The following is a 19,480-nucleotide window of genomic DNA, read 5'->3' as shown; positions in this document are numbered from 1 at the left end:
ATGAATGTATGCTCTTGTGAAACAACAATTTCAACAAGATTCTTATAAATATGTATGTTTGAGTTTGGATGAATCATATGAAAAAACTCTGAGGCCTAAAATAGTCGGTTAGGATCGTGCCTCATGAAATAGTTGTCACTAATTTGAGTTTGAGAGAAGACTAATGCATTTGTGTCTGGGCTGAGATCTGTTGGTTCAGGCCAGGTTTACGCCCACCCGAACTCTGACCCGATAAAAATCAAGTTTGGTAGGAAGGACACTAACCCAACATAAATATTCGGGTATAAGGTAAGGTGATCGGGTCTCTTCTCTCTGTCTTTTTTTTTTTTTAAATTTAATTTTTAAGTATGTTCGGGTATTTGCTTTCAAACTTGCCCTTTAAAATTTGTCATTCTTTTATTATTGTTTTCAAACTTCCATATATTGATCACCGCACACCTTTGGTGCGTTGGTCACTCCACAAGTATAAGTGCTTGTGGGGTGTGGGGGGTAAGGGTCGAGGTTCAAGTCTCTAGGAGGAAGCTTCACACACATATACACTTAGATTAAGCTAGAGTAAAAATTCTATCTTGTATCAAAAAAAAAACTTCCATATATTGGAAGGATTTCCACCCATTATGGTAAAAAATGTTAATGCATTTTTTCTTTATTAAGTTAATGCATGATTAGACATATTTTGTAACTATTTTTGTTTCAAAAACTTAACTTTTTAATTGAATGTCATTTAATGTCTAGTCTCCCTTATTAAAAGGTTATTAAAGGTATAAACTTAACTTTTTAATTGAATGTCATTTAATGTATGCCGAGGCTTTTTTTTTTAAGTTTAGTGAAATGATGTTTAAAAGTAATATAGAGATAGTGTCTTAATTTTTAGGATTTTTCTCCATGTGAGAGTTGATAAAAGTTTGAAACATACTCTAGCCTAATCTAAATGTATATGTGTGTAAAATTTCCTTCTAGGGACTTAAACCCCGGCCCTTGCCCCCCACACCCCACAAGCACTTATATTTCTGGAGTGACCATTACACCAAGAGTGTTCATTTGTTAGTTTGTGTTATTAAATTTAAAATTATCTAACTGAAAGATGGGGGTATTTTAGAGAGTTTAAGAATTTGTGTGTGTGTGTGTGTGTGTGTGTGAGAGAGAGAGAGAGAGAGAGAGAGAGGAATACTAAATCTACAATTACACAGTACAAAAAAACGGCTCTTTACCAAAACTAACTCCTAGCATTTTTGGAATTCTTTGATAAGTCAAATACAAATTTGTAACACATCCTCTCAATCAAATTTGAAAACTTACTGTTTCTCAAAAAAAAAAAAAAAATGAAAAACCCACTACTACCACAATACAAAAACTATTGGCTCCATGCATTTTGAATTACTTTTAAGGCGAAACTACAAAATTAGTCCCTCAAGTTTACCCTGTGTGCGCAATTGGTCCCTCACGTTTCAACTAAGCACAATTAGTCCTTCAAGTTTATAAAATGAGTTGTATTAGTCTTTTTACTAACTGCAGTTAGTGATGTTACTTACGTGGCTAACGGAGCAATGACTTGGCATGTTTTTAAATGACATAGCATTTTTTAAATTAAAAAATTGCAATAACTAATTTCCACATCAGATTTTAGTGACCCAGTTGAAATCAAATTTTAAATTATAACCCGGTTACAAATTAAACTAAACCCATTTTATCATCTAATGCACGGCGGCGCTAAGGAGAGAAAGGGGAAGGAGAGATTGATGCTAGCCTGCCGTGACACTGCCTCCCTCTGACTCGCCGCCGGTGGAGACCCAAGCCCTAGCCACCGCCGGCGGGCCATACAACATGGGGAATCAAGGGATCTTGGTTCTGATGAAGATGAGAGCGTGTTCTGGGAAAGTTTCATTTATGACAGATCTTCTAGAATTTCAATGTTGCTTTGATTCTCATAGAGGAAAATATTTGATTTTTGGTGGTCATTATGTCAATGGTAGTTGATGGGTTTTAGGAAGTTTGGTTTCTGGAGCTTTGAAATCCATATAGAATTGTTTCTGGGTACACACCCAATTGCTTTTGACCCTTCTTCTCAGCTTAGAGGAGGAGAAAGTAGAGGGTTTTGTGTGTATAAGGTCTTTTAGGATTTGAAGGTGCTTGTTTGACAAAGAAAAAAAAAATGGGGGAAGAGGCTAATTCCTAGATTAGGAGAGCAAAGTTTTCTCATACTGTGTGTCATAGGTCGGACTCTTCAAGATTGGCCTCTGTTCCATTTTCAATTCGGCCTGAACGAATTTCAAGTTTGAAATCAAGGCCTGGAGCAACTTCTTCTAGTGAGAAATCAACTACTATTTATAACAAGCAGAGATCTTTGTCCCCTCTACCTAAAACTAGGCTCAATGATGTGTTTAAGGAAGCGAGGTTTGAGAGGAAGAGATTCATGGCTCCATTACCTCGGAGAAGGGAACAGGCAAAAGGGGTCATGGGAAAGTTTGTGAATAGGGATTTTCAAGAAGTTAAGGCCTCCAATTCGAAGTCTACGGTAGATACAAGCCCACTTAGGCACTTGGCTTCCTTGAAAGGCAATGATAAATTGAAGAATTGGAAGGAGTCATCATGGGCAAAGTATTTTGATCATGGTGGAGGAAGGGTTAATGCTGTGGAACCATTTGACGAATGGACTGTCGATCTGTCTAAGTTGTTTCTTGGGCTAAAGTTTGCTCATGGCGCTCATAGTCGGCTTTACCATGGTCTATACAATGATGAATCAACTTGATCAGGTCACAAATCGAAATTCATTTAGGCTGTCGCCGGCGGTGGCTAGGGCTTGGGTCTCCACCGGCGGCGGGTCAGAGGGAGGCGGCGTCACCACAGGCTAGCGTCAATCTCTCCTTCCCCTTTCTCTCCCTGGCGCTGTCATGCATTAGATGATAAAATGGGTTTAGTTTAATTTGTAATTGGGTTATAATTTAAAATTCGATTTTAACCGGTTCACTAAAATCTGATGTGAAAATTAGTTATTGCAATTTTTTTAATTTGAAAAATGCCATGTCATTTAAAAAAATGTCAAGTCATTGCTCCATTAGCCACGTAAATAACATCACTAACGGCAGTTAGTAAAAGGACTACTACAACTCATTTTATAAACTTAAAGGACCAATTGTGCTCAGTTGAAATTTAAGGGACCAATTGCGCACACATGGTAAACTTGAGGGACTAATATTGTAGTTTCGCCTACTTTTAAATTCAAATACAAATTCTAGCTTATCTTTTTAATCAAATCTTAAAAACCTAATACTTCTAAAGTACAAACTTTATTGGCTCCAAGCTGTGATTGGATTAATTTTTGGGGAAATTACACTTTACCCGCTTGTGGTTTGCTCAAAAAATACTTTACCCACCTGTGGTTTAAAAATTGGCACTTTACCTACCTGTGCTTTAATCTGTTAACCCAATGTTACCCACCTCTGTGTCTGCTGTTACTCTAACACCATTCCACTCAAAAAAACAATAGCAATTGGATCAAAACACTTTCCTTTGAGGAAAAAAAAAAAAAAAACCCCTTTACCCGTATACCCTCTATTCAAGATTGTGGTCCTCTCCATCAAGATCAACCCGTGAAATTCTCAGCATCAAGAGAAGATGGCAGTCCAATCAAAACCCATGTGAAGGATATTGAAGATTTTCTCTCTTCATATAAACAACAGGTGTGATTTTGATAGTTAGGGTTCTTGATTTCTTTTTCAAAAATTGCTGGTAGATTTTTTTATTTTTTTATTCATTACTGGTAGGTTACTTGATAGAAAAATACTGAGAGTTTCTGCTTTGATAACCGCTTTACAGTGAAATAGAAAAACACGTAGAGATGGAAAACGTAAAAACAGAGAAGTATTTTTTTTTTTTCACTAGGAAATAGAACAATGAATAAAGAAAAAAGATCTATTAACCGCTTTAAAGTGAAATTTTCTTGTAGATTTTTTTTTTTAATATGCATATTCCGTTAGGAACTTGTAGAAATTTTCAACTGCTGAAAATAAGTTTAGGTAAGTACACTGAATTTGACTAAATGGACCGAAGTGATATAAAATGGACTAAATTAAACCAAATGGACCGTATATACCGAATTGGACAGATGTGGGACAAATAAACCGAATAGACCGAAGTGGATTGAATTGTATCCAAATGAACCAAAGTGGACCAAATTGGACCCAAGTGAATGAAGTAGATTGAATGGACCGAATTGAACTGAATTGGACCGAAATAGACCAAACTAGATCAAATGGACGGAAGTAGACTGAACAGGACCGATTTGATATGTTTCCTTTTTTTTTTTCTTTACAACTAAAGTTTTAAGTTTCAAATTTTTTATTCAAATTCAATTACCACTTCCAAATTAACTGAGTATTAACTCAAAAAAAAATAAAAAAAATCAAACCAAAGCTATAAGAGGAAGAGAGACTACCTGTAATGAGGAACTAGAAAAATACAACACCAATACGTATTAACCTAAAATAGAGTTTCAAGAGAGAATATGAGAGAGATTAAAAAAATTATAGAAAATAAGACAAGAAAAAGGGTAAAAATAAAAGATATAGTGATAAATATATTTAGGTGTATTTTATCTTTATTTTAAGTATAGGGACTTTGGAGTGTCTGTGTATCTTAGGCTATAGATTTTTAGAGGGTCGGCCATGTATTCTTTTCTGCCATTCTAAATTGTTCGTTCTTAATATTTTGTTTTTTCTACTTTTGAATTGATGTCATGTGTTGTGGTGATGTAAGGGCTGAGGTTGATGATGAAGATACAGCAATGATGAGCATTATCAGGTCTGATGATTGGGTACACTCTCAAACATGATTTGGTTAGGTCACTATTAAACTATCTTGCTCTTATTTTGTGCTAGTTAAGTGCATTTTGATTTGCGCAAAAAAGAGAAAAAAGGAATTGCTTTTGAGACTATCTGGATGAACATTGGTTTTGTTTATCTGCTCCAACATTTTTCTTTGATTTTTTTCTTTGCTGGTATTGTTCTTCTATTTATCTGGATGTTGTGTGTTTAGTTGTTTATGCAAAGAAGAATGCTTACAAACCAACCCCATTTCCTAGTAAACTACTTCATAAAATCTCATAGACCTAAGTTTTCTGATTCAGAAAGTCTTGTGCCGAGTCTGCCGACTGATCAGATAATGAAGTCAAAGTGTTGTCTTTGCTGAACCTATTACCAACAATTTGTCTTGACTTGCTGAGAATTTAAAGTTCAAATTTGGGCTATATTAGTATATGAACTAATGTCACTTAGGGGTTCATCTACTTCAGGACTTCAACTAGATAATCTATTGCGGTGCCGTGCCACATCTTCTGTATATTCCATTTGCTTGTTTGTGTTGCTTTTGGACATACTCTCCATATAAAATATTCAAATAAATTTTGGATATAAATAATAATTGGATATTATTTGACTCGGTCTGAGTTCCTATACTGTTCAAGAGTGGTTGAAGTTAAATTTAAGTTGAGAACCAATAGCTCAAATTAGCACCTTCTCCTCTTGTGAGAGCAAGCTGGAGAGTGAGTTCATGGGTTCAAGACCCACTAGATAGTAGATATGTTTGTAACTGACCAATCAAAAATACTAAACCAAAAAAAACTTACCAATTAAAAATGGCATAGAATCAAGTATATTGTAATGTGAAGGGGTGTGGAAGGATAAAAGTATACAAGACGTAAGAAAAGAAAGCAGAATATTCCAATGTTTAGGCTTATTATCCTCAAATGTAAAATTGTAAATACATTAACATGTGAATAAATATGCAAAAGTAACTCAGTGCCTTGGGAGACTTGGTTGCCTGGTTACTTTAGGCCTCACTGTCTGATGTACATATCCATTACTATTAGCTAGTGACTCCTAATGAACAATATAAATGGGTGTTGTGATTGCAAACTGCTTGTATGCACTCATGCATGGCATTTGAACATGATTTTGTTTGCCAATTAGTTCTCTAGAGCTTACTGATTATTTATTCCCTACCTGAATCAACTGAACTCAACTCATTTCAAGCTGTACTAGTCTGTCTGTGTGGTATTTTAAATGCATATATTTTAATATACCAAGACAACATTGTTTCGACTCTCTGACCATGTAATTATATTACTTGCTGAATTTTCTATAGTAAGTCCATTACTCAAATGCTTTGGAAAAGGAAGTAGCATGAATTTATTTCCACGGGCCTTGTAAATGCTGCTTTAAACTGTTGCAAGAAGGTTTGCAGCTTGTTCTTACATCTATGTTCTATAATCATGTACTTTTAGGCTGTGATGTTGGATGAGAATGGACAAGATATTGGGTCTGAGCAGATGGCTGAGTTGGTGGGGGATGCAGGGAATACAGTATGAGCTACCTCAACTTTGATGCTTCTACAATTGGCCATCTTTATAATTCTTTTCAAAATATGAGCAGCATATGACTCTCTTTTCTTCTCTCATTTGTATAGGCATTGATGCATCCCAACCTGGTGATGATTCTATGATGTTTTAGTATTTGGATATCTCATTATGGTGCCCATTTTGTGTTTTTAAAAATTTGCGTTTCTCCAACAATGTGAACTCCTAATTCCTAATTGTTGATTTCATCAATATTATAAAATGTTCTCTGATATATCTTGGGTCACTTTAACTTGACTGTGCTATTCGAGCTTAGCTCTTTGAAATGTTTAAGATTATTATCTTTTAGGCTAAAATATATGCATTGTAGTGCGTGTGCTTCTACTTTGACCTAATCAAATTAGAATTCTATACCAAGAGTGTTTCCTTTCTTAGTTACTCCTTTTTTTAATGAGAAATAAAAGGATATCAGGTCCAGTTACTGTGGTGACCTAAAAGTTGATATATATATATATATATATATATAAGTTTTGTTTTATTTATTTCTATGCAAAATTCAATTGAATTTTTCTCCTAGGTGGTTCATAATTTTTATTTATATTTTGATAAGTAATAAGTTCTATTGATAATAAAAAGGAACACCCTAGTACACAGGGAGTGTACAAGGGGTCAACAATGATGACTCAAACTCTAGCACTTAAACAACATTCTTGATTTCCAATGTCTTGTATGTGTAACTTGAACTTGGCATTTATATAATATTTGGATTGATTATATTTTCTCTCTCTGTCTCTCTTTGATAGGGAGCTTCTAGATTATCATTTTGCATAGGTGGACCTTATGGTCATGGACGACAACTGCGTGAGCGAGCTAACATATCAATCAAGTTGTCTACGTTGGTCTTAAATCATCAGATTGCATTGCTAGTGCTGATGGAACAACTATTAGGTAGGGATATTCTGTTCTCCTATTGCATTTGGAATTCTATGTTACAAAGTTCCTGATTACTGAAATGTAGTCTTTTCTTTTCCCCTTGAATAGTTGTATGTGAATAGATAGGGAATTTTAAACTAATAAGGCCTGCTTGCTTTAAATTAAGATGATTGTCTATCACTATGTTTAAGCAATTGTGTTCATTTAAAAGTAAGCATTCTTTGCAAGTGCAGTTTGTAGCAATTCGGAAGCCTCTAGCATGGTGAGCTTTGAATTTCCTATTTGATGGCTGCATCTTAGGCTACGACCATTATTGACTATCACTATTGTTTCCATCACCACTCAAAACCAACTATTTCCACAACCATTTCTATCATCATGAATAAGCAATGGTGTCCATTTAAAAGTACACATTTTTCCCCCCACAAATATAGCAATTTGGAATCCTTAACAGTGGTGGGTTTTAAATTTTTCCATAGTGCTGGTTGCAATTTAGGCTGCAACTGTTGTTCAGTGTCGTTATATTTCTGTCACCATTCAAAACCAACAATTTCCGTAACCACCATTATAAAACACCACTGTCATGCTCTTGAAAATTATGTAGTCTATTAAATTAGAAGTATAACTCATGCTTCTTTGTCTGATTTTTAGGTCGTGGACTATTCTGAAAGGACAAAAATACCATCATTAGCCATTCTTTCATGATCTGAATCATGTCTGATTGGTATTACTGGGATTGACACGATCTTTTCTGCTCCCCCCCCCCCCCCCCTTTTCTTTAATGCGACGCTATAGTATGATGATTAAAATGCTTTGTCTACTTTTATCTGTTGAAATTTGCATCTTCAATTTGTTTGTGGACTGGCTAAGTCTTGTTGCCAAACCTGTTGATTTTAGTAGTTGCCTATGTTTGATTTTGTCTTGTTTAAAGATCTTTTTTCTGGATGTCTGTCTTGCTTTGCTGGACTGGCTAAGTTTTGCTGGATGCCTCAAATATTAGGAGCTAGTTTTTCTTCTTTATGATTGTGCGCTCCAAAATAAGGCTGCTGGGCCTCAAAGGAATTTGGGCTCACAATCTATTTGTATAGTGGGCTTTTGGATTTCCTACCACGGGTGGTGTTATGCTCGGCAGGCCCGTATACTGGGCCTCCTTCCTTTCCTCACTATCTCTTCCCTCTCTTCCTTGGGGAGAATTGATATCGCTCTCTCTCTCTCGTCTTTTCTCCCTCAAATTGCCAACCTTCATTACTGAGTCTTCCCTGCCTATTTATAGCCAAACTTAGTGGAACAGTCATGATTGTTCCCCTGGTGGGTGGAAGGAGGGGTCCAATACTATTATCCATAAGTGGGGGTTTAATTGGGAGTGGGAGGAAATGAGAGTGGCATTAGAACTGGCTTCACCGCTGGGTTTGTTTCTCGGCAGGGGCGTTCCCTAGGCAATGGAAGGGAGGTCCAATGCCGTTTCGTCTAAGTTGATGTTTGGTGGCGAGAATGAGATAATGATAGTGGCGTTGGGACTAGCCCCGCACGTATGTTATGTGCTCGGCAAGGGCACGTCACAGGTTGCTTTGAGCACTCCGAGCTCATAACTCTCGGACGGCACGTGCGTTACAATGTGTGATCAGCGCGGGGCTCCTATAAGAGTTGGTTTTCATGGGCCCTAGGGCGATTGGGCTTGACAAGAGGGGTAGGGTCCGTACAATAGCCCCCCTTGATTCATGTTCTGCTTCAGGCGATGAATCAAGGATCCAGGGCAAGTCGTAGTGATGGCTTCCCGCGGACGTATACTCTCGGCACGCGGCCAGGGCGATCGTCTCGGCCGATTTTTCGAGAATGGCGCTGTATCAGGTCGTCACGTCAATAATTAATATTGGGTAGTTGGCGAACCGCTCGACGGTTCGTGAACCGTGCCCACGCGTGTGGGGGGTTATCCAAGAAAAGGATTTGGGAGGGTTGTTTTTCCCGCCCTTGGCCTCATTAAACGCTTCAAGGCCCTATAAGTAGCCCATTCTGGACTTCCTCTCCACTTTTCGTGTTTCTCCTGCTCTCAACCCCTCCTTTGCCGAGCATTCTTCTTCTGCACCAAAAACCTCCTCAGTTCTCCACTCTCTAGAGCTCCAAGTAAGTTCCTTCTACCTCTCTCTCTTTTTCGATTCTCTTCCATTTCATACTATAGTAATGCGATTTTCTCACTTGCTTACCCTTGGGGCTGCCTTGGCTAGTTTTAGAGAGACCTTTGGCATCCCAGGGGATGTCGACGTTGCGTATTGCAACGTGGGCGACCTCGAACTTCAGAGGGCTGCTGATTCGAACGCAGCGTTCTTCCCACTGATGTCGATACTCGAGGGTGGGGTTAGGTTCCCTGTAAACCCTCTCGTCATAGGTACCCTAGGGTTTTATGGCCTGTGCCCCGACCAGTTTCCCCCTAACTTTTATAAGGTTGTTAGCTGTGTCGTCCGATTAAACCACATGTTCGGGCTGCAGTTGAACCAGCACGACATAAACTTCATGTATAAGTTGTGCGGCAACTTCGCCCGTGGTTATTACTTGAAAACTAGAGATACCCGAGTCCGGCTCATATCCTGCCTGCCCGACTCTAATAGGAACTTGGCCGAAGAGTTCGTTCGGATGCGTGGTAACTGGCATGCCAGTGAGCTTCTTTGCCCGCTCTCACCACGTGAAGTTGGTCGGTACTGACAACCTCCCTTTGATTTGTTCTTGCATCCTTTATATATATACTATATTGTTATTGTTATTGTTATTGTTATTATTATTTTTTTTTTTAGTTGATCGGTTTGTTCCCGGACTTATTGCAGAATCCAGAAAGTTCTTCCCGGACAGTCGAGTTATACACGCACGAGACCTCAACTTCGTTCTTAGGTTGGAGAGCTTCGTGCACGATGATGGGTAGCTTAGGGCGTTTCATTTGATCCTCGGCGTCAACCCCGTGTACACCACTTGGCAAAACTTCGGCCAGGCACTCTTGGTAGACAGCCCACTCCTATCGTATATCGACGTGCGGTACAAGACCTTCCTTCCCCCCGGGCTCACCACAGGCGAGGCTCGAGGAAGTGGCCCACACTATACCACTGCCGACGACATCGCGCCGGTGAGGGACGGCTCTGCCGAGCGAGTGTCGCAGAGTCGACGAAGGCACGAAGCGATCGGACAGCCAGAGGACGCTGCCCCCATAGCCGAGGAACCCGCTGCCGCCCAAGCAGAGAGAATGGTGAAGCATAGGGAGATGACCCTTTCCTGATTCATCCCCAGCGCCGGTCCTACGGCTCAAACCTAGTCCCCAAGAGGAACGAGTCAAACTCCTCCCCGAGGAAAGAGCAGGAAGAGAAAAAGGGTTGCCCAGAATAACCCTCCTATACCGGGTGACGCTTTGCCGAAGACCCCTCCCCATGCAACGGGCAGTTCCAGGCTTCCGAAGGGGCCGGCGGTGACACCCCCCGTGGTGCAAGCAAGAACAAACGTGGCATCCTCTTCACGGCAGGTGGCCGGTTGGCAGCACACCTTTCAGTTAGGTGACGAGTGTTTGCCAGAAATCGCCAGCGTCCGGCTATGGGACAGGGGCGCAGGGGGCGAGTGGCCCAAAGCTTGGCACAAGGCCTTATGCTGCCCGAGGATGTGCACTACTATGCGCAGGGCAATGACGAGACACTTGCCACGCGACTACAATGGCACTCCATCGAGGTAACGCTCTATCCCCCTTGACTGTGTGCATTGCATTGAGTGTTTCTCTCTTTTCTTTTCTAATTTCGTCATTTGGTTACTATCCTATCTCCAGGCCGCGCAGATGACAAGCGTTGTGACCGAGCGGCTGAAAGATGCGGCCGAGGCCTTGGAGGGGGAGAAGGCGCTGAAGGCTGTTGCTGAGGCCACGGCCAGGGAAAAGGGGGAGGCTGCCGCGGCATCGGAGAGGAAAGCGGTAGACACCGAGAAAGCCCGGCAAGCCGCCGAGGGGAAGCTGACCTCCCTGGAGACGAAGCTCAGGGAGACCGAGCTTAAGTTAGCGACGGTGGACAGCTTGAGCCTAGCCCAGGCTAATGAGATCGCCAGCCTGAACGAGTCCCTCGAAGCCTGCGAGGAGAAATGGTACAACGTCGGCTTCTGGGATGTTGAAAACTCCGCGGAGCCGATCATTCACCAAGCTCGGCACCATGGCTTCGGGGAGGGATGGCTAGCTGCCCTTCAGGCGATGGGGGTGGCCGCGGACTCTCCGCTGTGGAACCCCGAGTATATCCCCTACCCGGCCCCTCCTCCACCTGCCGTTTAGAGTCGGACTGAGGCATCAGGCGAAGAGGAGACTCCGAGCATGATCGACCTCGTACGGGACATTGACGCTCATATGGAGGCAGCCGACCTGGAGGTCACAAGCAATGTCCGTGCGGGGGCCGAAACTGCACCAGACCAGGTTTTACCGACAACTGTGAGCGGAACCGAGCAGCCTGTGCCTCCGCCCCCACCAGCCAACCTTGCAGTTTGATAATCCAGCCCTTCTTTGTCTCTCTACTTTTTCTTTTTGTTTTATTGCTGTTATTATTTTTTCTTTGACGTTCGAAGAGCTTAAATCCCCGGGTTGTGGCGATAGAACAATTTCCCTGTCTGCCAGACAGTTATAATTTATGTTTTTTAGATATCATTGTTTCAATTTATGTCGTTTATATGCCGCTTGTGCTTCTTTATTGCTTGCCTGATAACCGCCAATTCTGTATGCGATTACTTTCTTAATGTTAATGTCGTTGGTAAATGCCATCATATCTTACTTTCTCGCTTTAGTGAACGGGTCCCTACACCTACGTGAGACTAGCGTAAGGTTTTCACCTGCTCGGTGATAGGGCTCGAACCGAGGGCAGGTTTCTGTCCTTAGATGGAAAATAGCGTAAGGTTTTCACCTGCTCGGTGATAGGGCTCAAACCGAGGGCAGGTTTCTGACCTTAGATAAAAATAGCGTAAGGTTTTCACCTGCACGGTAATAGGGCTCGAACCGAGGGCAGGTTTCTGTCCTTAGATAAAAATAGCGTAAGGTTTTCACCTGCTCGGTGATAGGGCTCGAACCGAGGGCAGGTTTCTGTCCTTAGATGGAAAATGGCATAAGGTTTTCACCTGCTCGATGATAGGGCTCGAACCGAGGGCAGGTTTCTGTCCTTGCCGTGAATGAGTTGCCTTTAACCTCGCGATTCTCTTTATAATTCTTGCTTGGCGATAATAACTTGAAATGAGAGAAATAAGGGGGGCGCTAAATCAAGGTCTTCATATTAAACATGCAGTGATGCCCGGTTACATCAAGTTTATATCTTTGGAGGGTGTCCGGTTACTGATAAAAAATTTTCAAATTGCGAACATTCCATGGCCGGGGAAGTGGTTTCTCCTCCAAATCCTCCAGATAGTATGCCCCTGCTCTGGCAATAGCAGTCACACGGTAGGGCCCCTCCCAGGTCAGGGCTAGCTTTCCCGCGCTCGAGTCTCGCGTATTCCCCACTACCTTTCAGAGTACCAGATCTCCCGCGGCAAACTCTCTCCTCCTGACAGCTCTATTGTACCCCCGGGCAAGCTTCTGTTGATACTCTGCCAACCGAATGATGGCCATATCTTGGTGCTCTTCCAGCAAGTCCAGCTCCCTAGCCATCAACTCCTCGTTCTCGTCAGAAGCGAATCCCGCAACTCGGGCGCTACACAGGTTTACTTCAGCAGGGATGACCACCTCCGCCCCGTAAGTTAGAGAGAACGGCATTTCTCCAGTGGATCTCCTCGGAGTAGTTCGGTATGCCCATAGGACACTTGGCAACTCCTCGGCCCATCTACCCTTGGCGCCCTCCAATCTTTTCTTCAGGCCGCTCACGATAGCCTTGTTTATCGCTCCTACCTGGCCGTTACTCTGCGGGTAGGCCGGCGTTGAGTATAGGTTCCGGATACCAAAGCCCTCGCAGAACTCCCGAAAAGCTCTACTGTCGAACTGCAGGCCATTGTTCGATATTAAGGATTCCGGCATGCCGAACCTTGTTATAATGTTCCTCCATACAAATCTCTTAACATCAACGTCTCGGATGTTGGCCAGCGCCTCAGCCTCTGCCCACTTTATGAAGTAGTCTACTGCCACCAGCACGAACCTTTGGTTGTCCGTTGCTCGGAGAAAAGGCCCGACTATATCCAGCCCCCAGCGGGCGAATGGCCACAGGCTGCAAATTGGGTTCAAGTTCCCGGCCGGTTGGTAGATCATCGGCGCGTGAACCTGACACTGTTCACACCTCTGAGCATACTTGGTGGCTTCCTTCCTCATCTGTGGCCACCAGAAACCTTGGGTCATTGCTCGGTGCGCCAGCGAGCGCCCCCCACGTGGCTACCGCAGACTCCCTCGTGCAGTTCGACTAACAGCTCCTTAGCCTAGCCAGGGTGAAGACACTGCAGGTATGGCCCTTCGAATGATCTGTGATTTAGCTTCCGGTCGGCAGATAACCAGTACCGAGCCAAAGTTCGCCGTACTCTGGCTGCCTCCTTCTCATCTTCCGGGGCTCAATCCTCTGAAAGGAAGTCGATGATCGGATCCATCCAGCACTTCTCGGCTTCAGTGATGTACAATCAATGCCCTGGCGGCAATACTTGGCTCGGGCACCAGCTCCACCCTGATCAGCTGAGGTACCTCATCAGCTATTGATGATGCTAGAGTTGCCAAAGAATCGGCGTGCCGGTTTTGTCCCCAGGCTATCCGCTCGATCTTGATTGTCTCAAAGTTACCCATCATCTGCTTTGCTAGCCGCAAGTATTCTATCACCCGGGGATCCTTGGCCTCGAAGTTCCCTTGGGCCTGACTAACCACGAGGAGGGAGTCCGAGTATACCTCCACCTCCTTTGCCCCCAGATCCATGACAACCCTTAGTCCTGCCAGCAGAGCCTCGTATTCGACCTCATTATTAGAAGCCCTGAAGCCTAACCTGAATGACTGTTCTAGCTTCAGATCTTCCGGGGTGATGACCACGATCCCTGCCCTCGCTCCAGCCGCATTGGACACTTCGTCCACAAACACCCTCCATGGCCTGACTTCTAGCACATCGGTCATGCTTTTAGCTCTCGGCGAGAACTCGGCAATAAAATCCACAAGTACTTGTCCCTTCACAGAGTTCCTCAACTTGTATCTGATGTCCAAGGAGCCCAGCCGAGTCCCCCACTTGGCTATCCTCCCCGTAAAGTCAGATCTCCTCAACAGTGACTGGAGCGGGTACTCAGTCAAGACGTGGACAGTGTGGGCCTGAAAATAATGAGGTAGTTTTCAGGTGGAGTGCACGAGTGCCAGCACCAGTTTTTCCAATGGTAAGTACCTGGTCTCCGCATCGACTAGCGTCTTGCTGATGTAATAAACCGGGCGCTGTGCACCGTTATCCCTTAATTGTACGGCGCTCGCTACATGCTCGGATACGGAGAGGTACATGTAGAAGTCTTCTCCCAGTTCTAGGGCTGACAACGTTGGTGCCCGGCCAAGGTAATCCTTTAGATCTTAGAAGGCCCTGTCACACTCCTCGTCCCACTGGAACCCCTTCCACCTCTTCAGAAGTTGGTAAAAAGGCTGGCACCGATCGACGAACTTGGAAATAAATCGGTTAAGAGCAGCCAGCATACCCGTCAGCTTTTGAACCTCTTTCGGATCGCCCGGCGGTCTGAGACATTTTACGGCTTCAATTTGATCGGGGCTGACTTCTATCCCCCGTTCAGTAATCAAATAACCCAGGAACCTGCCGGATCCAACCCCAAATGCACACTTATCGGCGTTGAGGCGCAGCCGGTGTCGTCGGAGTATTTCAAACACTTCTTTCAGGTCGCCAACGTGCTGTCCTTCTTGCTTGCTCTTTATCACCATGTCATCAATGTATACTTCCACCGTCCGTCCAATCTTATCCCTAAACATCCTTGTCATCATTCGTTGATAAGTGGCTCCCGCGTTCTTCAAATCGAACGGCATCACGGTATAGTGGTAGTTAGCATCGGGCGTTAAGAATGCCGTCTTCTCCTGGTCTTCGGCGGCTAGGGCAATTTGGTGATAGCCCTGGAAGGCATCGAGGAAACTCATTCTCGGGTGCCAGCACGTAGCGTCCACTAATTGGTCGATTTTCGGCATTGGAAACGGATCCTTCGGACATGCTCGGTTCAGATCGGAAAAATCAACACAAACTCTCCACTTGCCGCTCTTCTTTTTCACGACTACCATGTTTGCGAGCCATTCCGGAAAGAACGTTTCCTTTATAGCCCCCACTTCTCTCAGCCTCCCAACTTTCTGTCTGACGGCTTCCACATGCTCCTTAGCAGACCTTCTCGATCTCTGTTTCTTGGGGGGGCACAAAGGATCCACATTCAGCTTGTGGACTATGAACTCGGGGTCGACGCCGAGCACCTCATATGGATTCCATGCAAACACATCCACGTTTTGTATGAGGAATAATAGTAGCTGCACCCTTTCACCATCATTCAAGCATGCCCCTATCTGAAAACTCCTTTCACTTCCCGGTAAGATCTTTAAGCTTACCAAATCCTCGGTAGCGCTGGTCCCCTCCACCTAGGGATGCTGTAATTGCTATAGAGGTGTCTTCTCGGTTGATTCCTTCTGCTCTGTTTGTTTGATTGCCGCGGCTACCAAACATTGTCTGGCTGCCTGCTGATCACCCCTTATTACTGTAATCCCTTCATCAGTTTGGAATTTGACTTTTACGTGCAAGGTGGACGGCACAACCCCCATGTCATGTATCCATGGCCTTCCGAATATTGCCGTGTATAGTGAGAAAGAGGCGACCACTATGAACATCACAATTACTTCCCGGCCTCCAATGATAACTGGGAGCGAAATCTACCCCTCTAGAATCACCATGTGCCCGTCGAATCCCATTAAAGGTGTATCATACTTGGACAAGTCCCCCTTTTTCAGGCTGAGCCCCCTGTATAGGTCCGGGTACATCACATCTGCGCCACTCCCCTAATCTATCATTATTCTCTTCACTATAAATCCCCTTATTCAGGCCATGACTATTAAAGCATCGTGGTGGGGCTGAGCAATACCTTCCAGATCGTCGTCGTCGAACGCGATGGGTTGTCTACTGTACCTCGGCTTCTTCCCCAGGGGTTGTTCGCTTGCGCTTCCTTCCGCTGACACCACGGTCAATACCCCTTTTGCTGTGGGCGCTCTAATCGCCCTGGGTGCAGCGTGGATGACCTCTAACACTCCCAAAGGGGGTGGGAGAGGGTTTCGACGCAACCAATCAGCCTGTCCGGTCTCCTGATTCCCTGTCTCCACCAGAAACTCCTTCAAATGCCCCGCCTTCACCAACTGCTCCAGGTGATCTTTCAACACCCTACACTACTCGGTGGTGTGCCCTTTATCTCTGTGATAGGAGCAATACAAATTCTGGTTTCTCTTTTACGGGTCGCCCGCCATCCTGTTCGACCTCTTAAAATACGGCTAATTTTTTATCCTATCAATGATGCGGTGTACGGGCTCCTTGAACGTCGCGTTGACTCCCCCAACCGCCGGGCCGGGCTCTTGAATTCTCAAACCCTTCCCGTGTCTGGGGTTGAAACCGTGGTTCCGAGGATAACTGATTATCGGTTCCTTCCCTTTGGACTGCAGCCGATCATCTTCTAAGCGCTTGTACTCCTCGATACGCCTCATCAACTGCCTCATATCCTCGGAAGGTTTTAAGGTAAACGATTCTCTCAGCCCAGATTCTTCGGGTAGGCCCATCCGAAAAGTGCTCGCAGCGATCTTTTCATTACCCCCGCCAATCTCGTTGTACAACTCCCAATACCGACTAGCGTAGTTGCGAAGGGTCTCTCCAGCCCCCATCTTCATTGATAGCAACACGTCCACGGGCTGCGGCACCCGGCTGCAAGTCATGAACCGCACTCCAAATTCCTAGATCAGTTCCGAAAAACTATGGATCGAGCCCTTCTTCAACCCGTTAAACCACCTCAAAGCAGTAGGCCCAAGGCTCGAGGGGAAAACCTTACACATCAATGCGTCGTTATGGGAGTGTAAGGACATCATCTGAATATAGTGACTTACGTGTTCCACCGGGTCTGTCTTCCCGGTGTAGGAATTGAACGGTGGCCATGCGAACCGGCTCGGCATAGGCGCACTCTCGATATCTCTAGAGAACGGAGACCGAGCGGCCTGACGGAGTGCTCGACTCATGGTATCCATGGCCGCGTTACGTGGTCGCTCCGCGTCGGGGGAAGTCGATTCACGGTCCGCATATTCTCGCGAGCGGTCGCGGTGCCTACGAGACCCGGATTGATGAGATCCTGCCTCACGGCGATTCCCCACACTTACTGACCTTTCCCTTCATTCTCCCACGTCCCTTCTCATGCGTCGGCCCCGTGCTTGCAACTCCAAATCCCTGACCGCCCTGTGCAGGCGCTCGAGCTCTTAGTCCCTCCGTTCAAGCTCTTGATCTCTCCTGTCAAGGCAGCTGCGGCCTGAGGTGTCAGACATTGTCCGAAGGGTTTGGTATGACCCTTCTCCGGGCCCAGACTCTTCTACCTCCTCGTGCCTTTTGTCCTCCTGCCTTTTTTGCCTCCTTTCTCGCCATGTAGATCCCCGCGACGACCCTCTAGTGCCGCTCTCTGCATGGCTTCTCTGTCTACTTCCGAACATCCTTACGAGCGCGCCAAGATAGCACCACAATTACGTAGGAGATCCCCACAAACGGCGCCAATTGTGCGCTCCAAAATAAGGCTGCTGGGCCTCGAAGAAATTTGGGCTCACAATCTATTTGTATAGTGGGCTTTTGGATTTCCTACCACGGGTGGTGTTATGCTCGGCAGGCCCGTATACTGGGCCTCCTTCCTTTCCTCACTATCTCTTCCCTCTCTTCCTTGAGGAGAATTGATATCGCTCTCTCTCTCGTCTTTTCTCCCTCAAATTACCAACCTTCATTACTGAGTCTTCCCTGCCTATTTATAGCCAAACTTAGTGGAACAGTCATGATTGTTCCCCTGGTGGGTGGAAGGAGGGGTCCAATATTATTATCCATAAGTGGGGGTTTAGTTGGGAGTGGGAGGAAATGAGAGTGGCATTGGAACTGGCTCCACCGCTGGGTTTGTTTCTCGGCAGGGGTGTTCCCTAGGCAATGGAAGGGAGGTCCAATGCTGTTTCGTCTAAGTTGATGTTTGGTGGCGAGAAAGAGATAATGATAGTGGCGTTGGGACTAGCCCCGCATGTATGTTATGTGCTCGGCAGGGGCACATCACAGGTTGCTTTGAGCACTCCGAGCTCATAACTCTCAAACGGCATGTGCGTTACAATGTGTGATCAGCGCGGAGCTCCTATAAGAGTTGGTTTTCATGGGCCCTAGGGCGATTGGGCTTGACAGGGGGTAGGGCCCATACAATGATCTTTTCTTTTGCCTCTTTTTTGCCTCAAAAATTGTTTCTCTTGCATACTTCTTATGTTTAAGGTTTGTGTCCTCCCTCTGTGCTTTTGAAGAAATGTTGCATGTATTCAAGCAAAAATAAATAAAAGACCATTTAATATAGTATAAATGAATTAAATATTGAAATTTATTGTTCTATTGACAGGGATTGTTCAATATTGCAGACCTGGTTATTAACTGGTTGCAACAAGGTTCTCTAATGGTGTAGGATCTGACATTGATTACATATTTGGATGCAACCCAATCCTCTCTTGAGCAGAAGTTACCCAGCTGCTATCTTTCCTTAGATTTTTATTTTGATTTGACAGTTTGGTAAATTATATGAGAGCGTTTCATTAAATAGTCTTGGTGGATTATTATAATAGTAATTTGAAGTTGTGCTTTGTTGGAATTGGAAGCTGCATCAGGACTGAATCGTTCCAGCATGTAGTCTATAGGACTTGTGAAGATGGAATGAAATTTCTTATCAGATGCAGCTCCTTACATGTAGTCTATAGGACTGAATTTTTTTTTCTAATGCCTATTTGGACTGAAATTGATCGAATTAGACCTAAATGGACTAAATGAGACAAAAGTAGACCAAATTATATCGAAATGGACCAAAATGCTACGATGATGTGATTCAAAATGATATTATATAGATATAGCTATAAATTATTAGATCATTAATAAGTCATGCAAAATTCCCTTGTTCAATACTTGTTGCGGATTTGTAAATGCTAAATACCAACAATCACTGACTTAACTTTATGCGACTAACCGTTTGACACTACTA

The 19,480-nt window shown here is 44.2% G+C and overlaps 2 protein-coding genes across 2 annotated transcripts; both read left to right on the top strand.

Annotated features, from left to right (window-relative positions):
• Positions 1-1,976: 1,976 nt before the first annotated feature.
• LOC142606332 (uncharacterized) lies at positions 1,977-2,749 on the top strand. The gene is made up of 2 exons (XM_075777699.1): positions 1,977-2,092; positions 2,215-2,749. Exons 1-2 carry the CDS (start codon positions 1,977-1,979, stop codon positions 2,747-2,749), a joined length of 651 nt encoding a protein of 216 aa, XP_075633814.1.
• Positions 2,750-4,555: 1,806 nt separating this feature from the next.
• LOC142605589 (putative RNA methyltransferase At5g10620) lies at positions 4,556-19,194 on the top strand. The gene is made up of 4 exons (XM_075777006.1): positions 4,556-4,813; positions 6,281-6,358; positions 7,156-7,300; positions 18,851-19,194. Exons 1-4 carry the CDS (start codon positions 4,736-4,738, stop codon positions 18,880-18,882), a joined length of 333 nt encoding a protein of 110 aa, XP_075633121.1. The 5' UTR covers positions 4,556-4,735; the 3' UTR covers positions 18,883-19,194.
• The last annotated feature ends 286 nt before the right edge of the window (positions 19,195-19,480 follow it).

Source organism: Castanea sativa, chromosome 8 (assembly GCF_040712315.1).
Source record: "Castanea sativa cultivar Marrone di Chiusa Pesio chromosome 8, ASM4071231v1".
In the NCBI taxonomy this organism is placed as follows: domain Eukaryota; kingdom Viridiplantae; phylum Streptophyta; class Magnoliopsida; order Fagales; family Fagaceae; genus Castanea; species Castanea sativa.
Note: the sequence above shows the minus strand (reverse complement) of the source record. Positions and strands in the feature narration are given on the sequence as shown.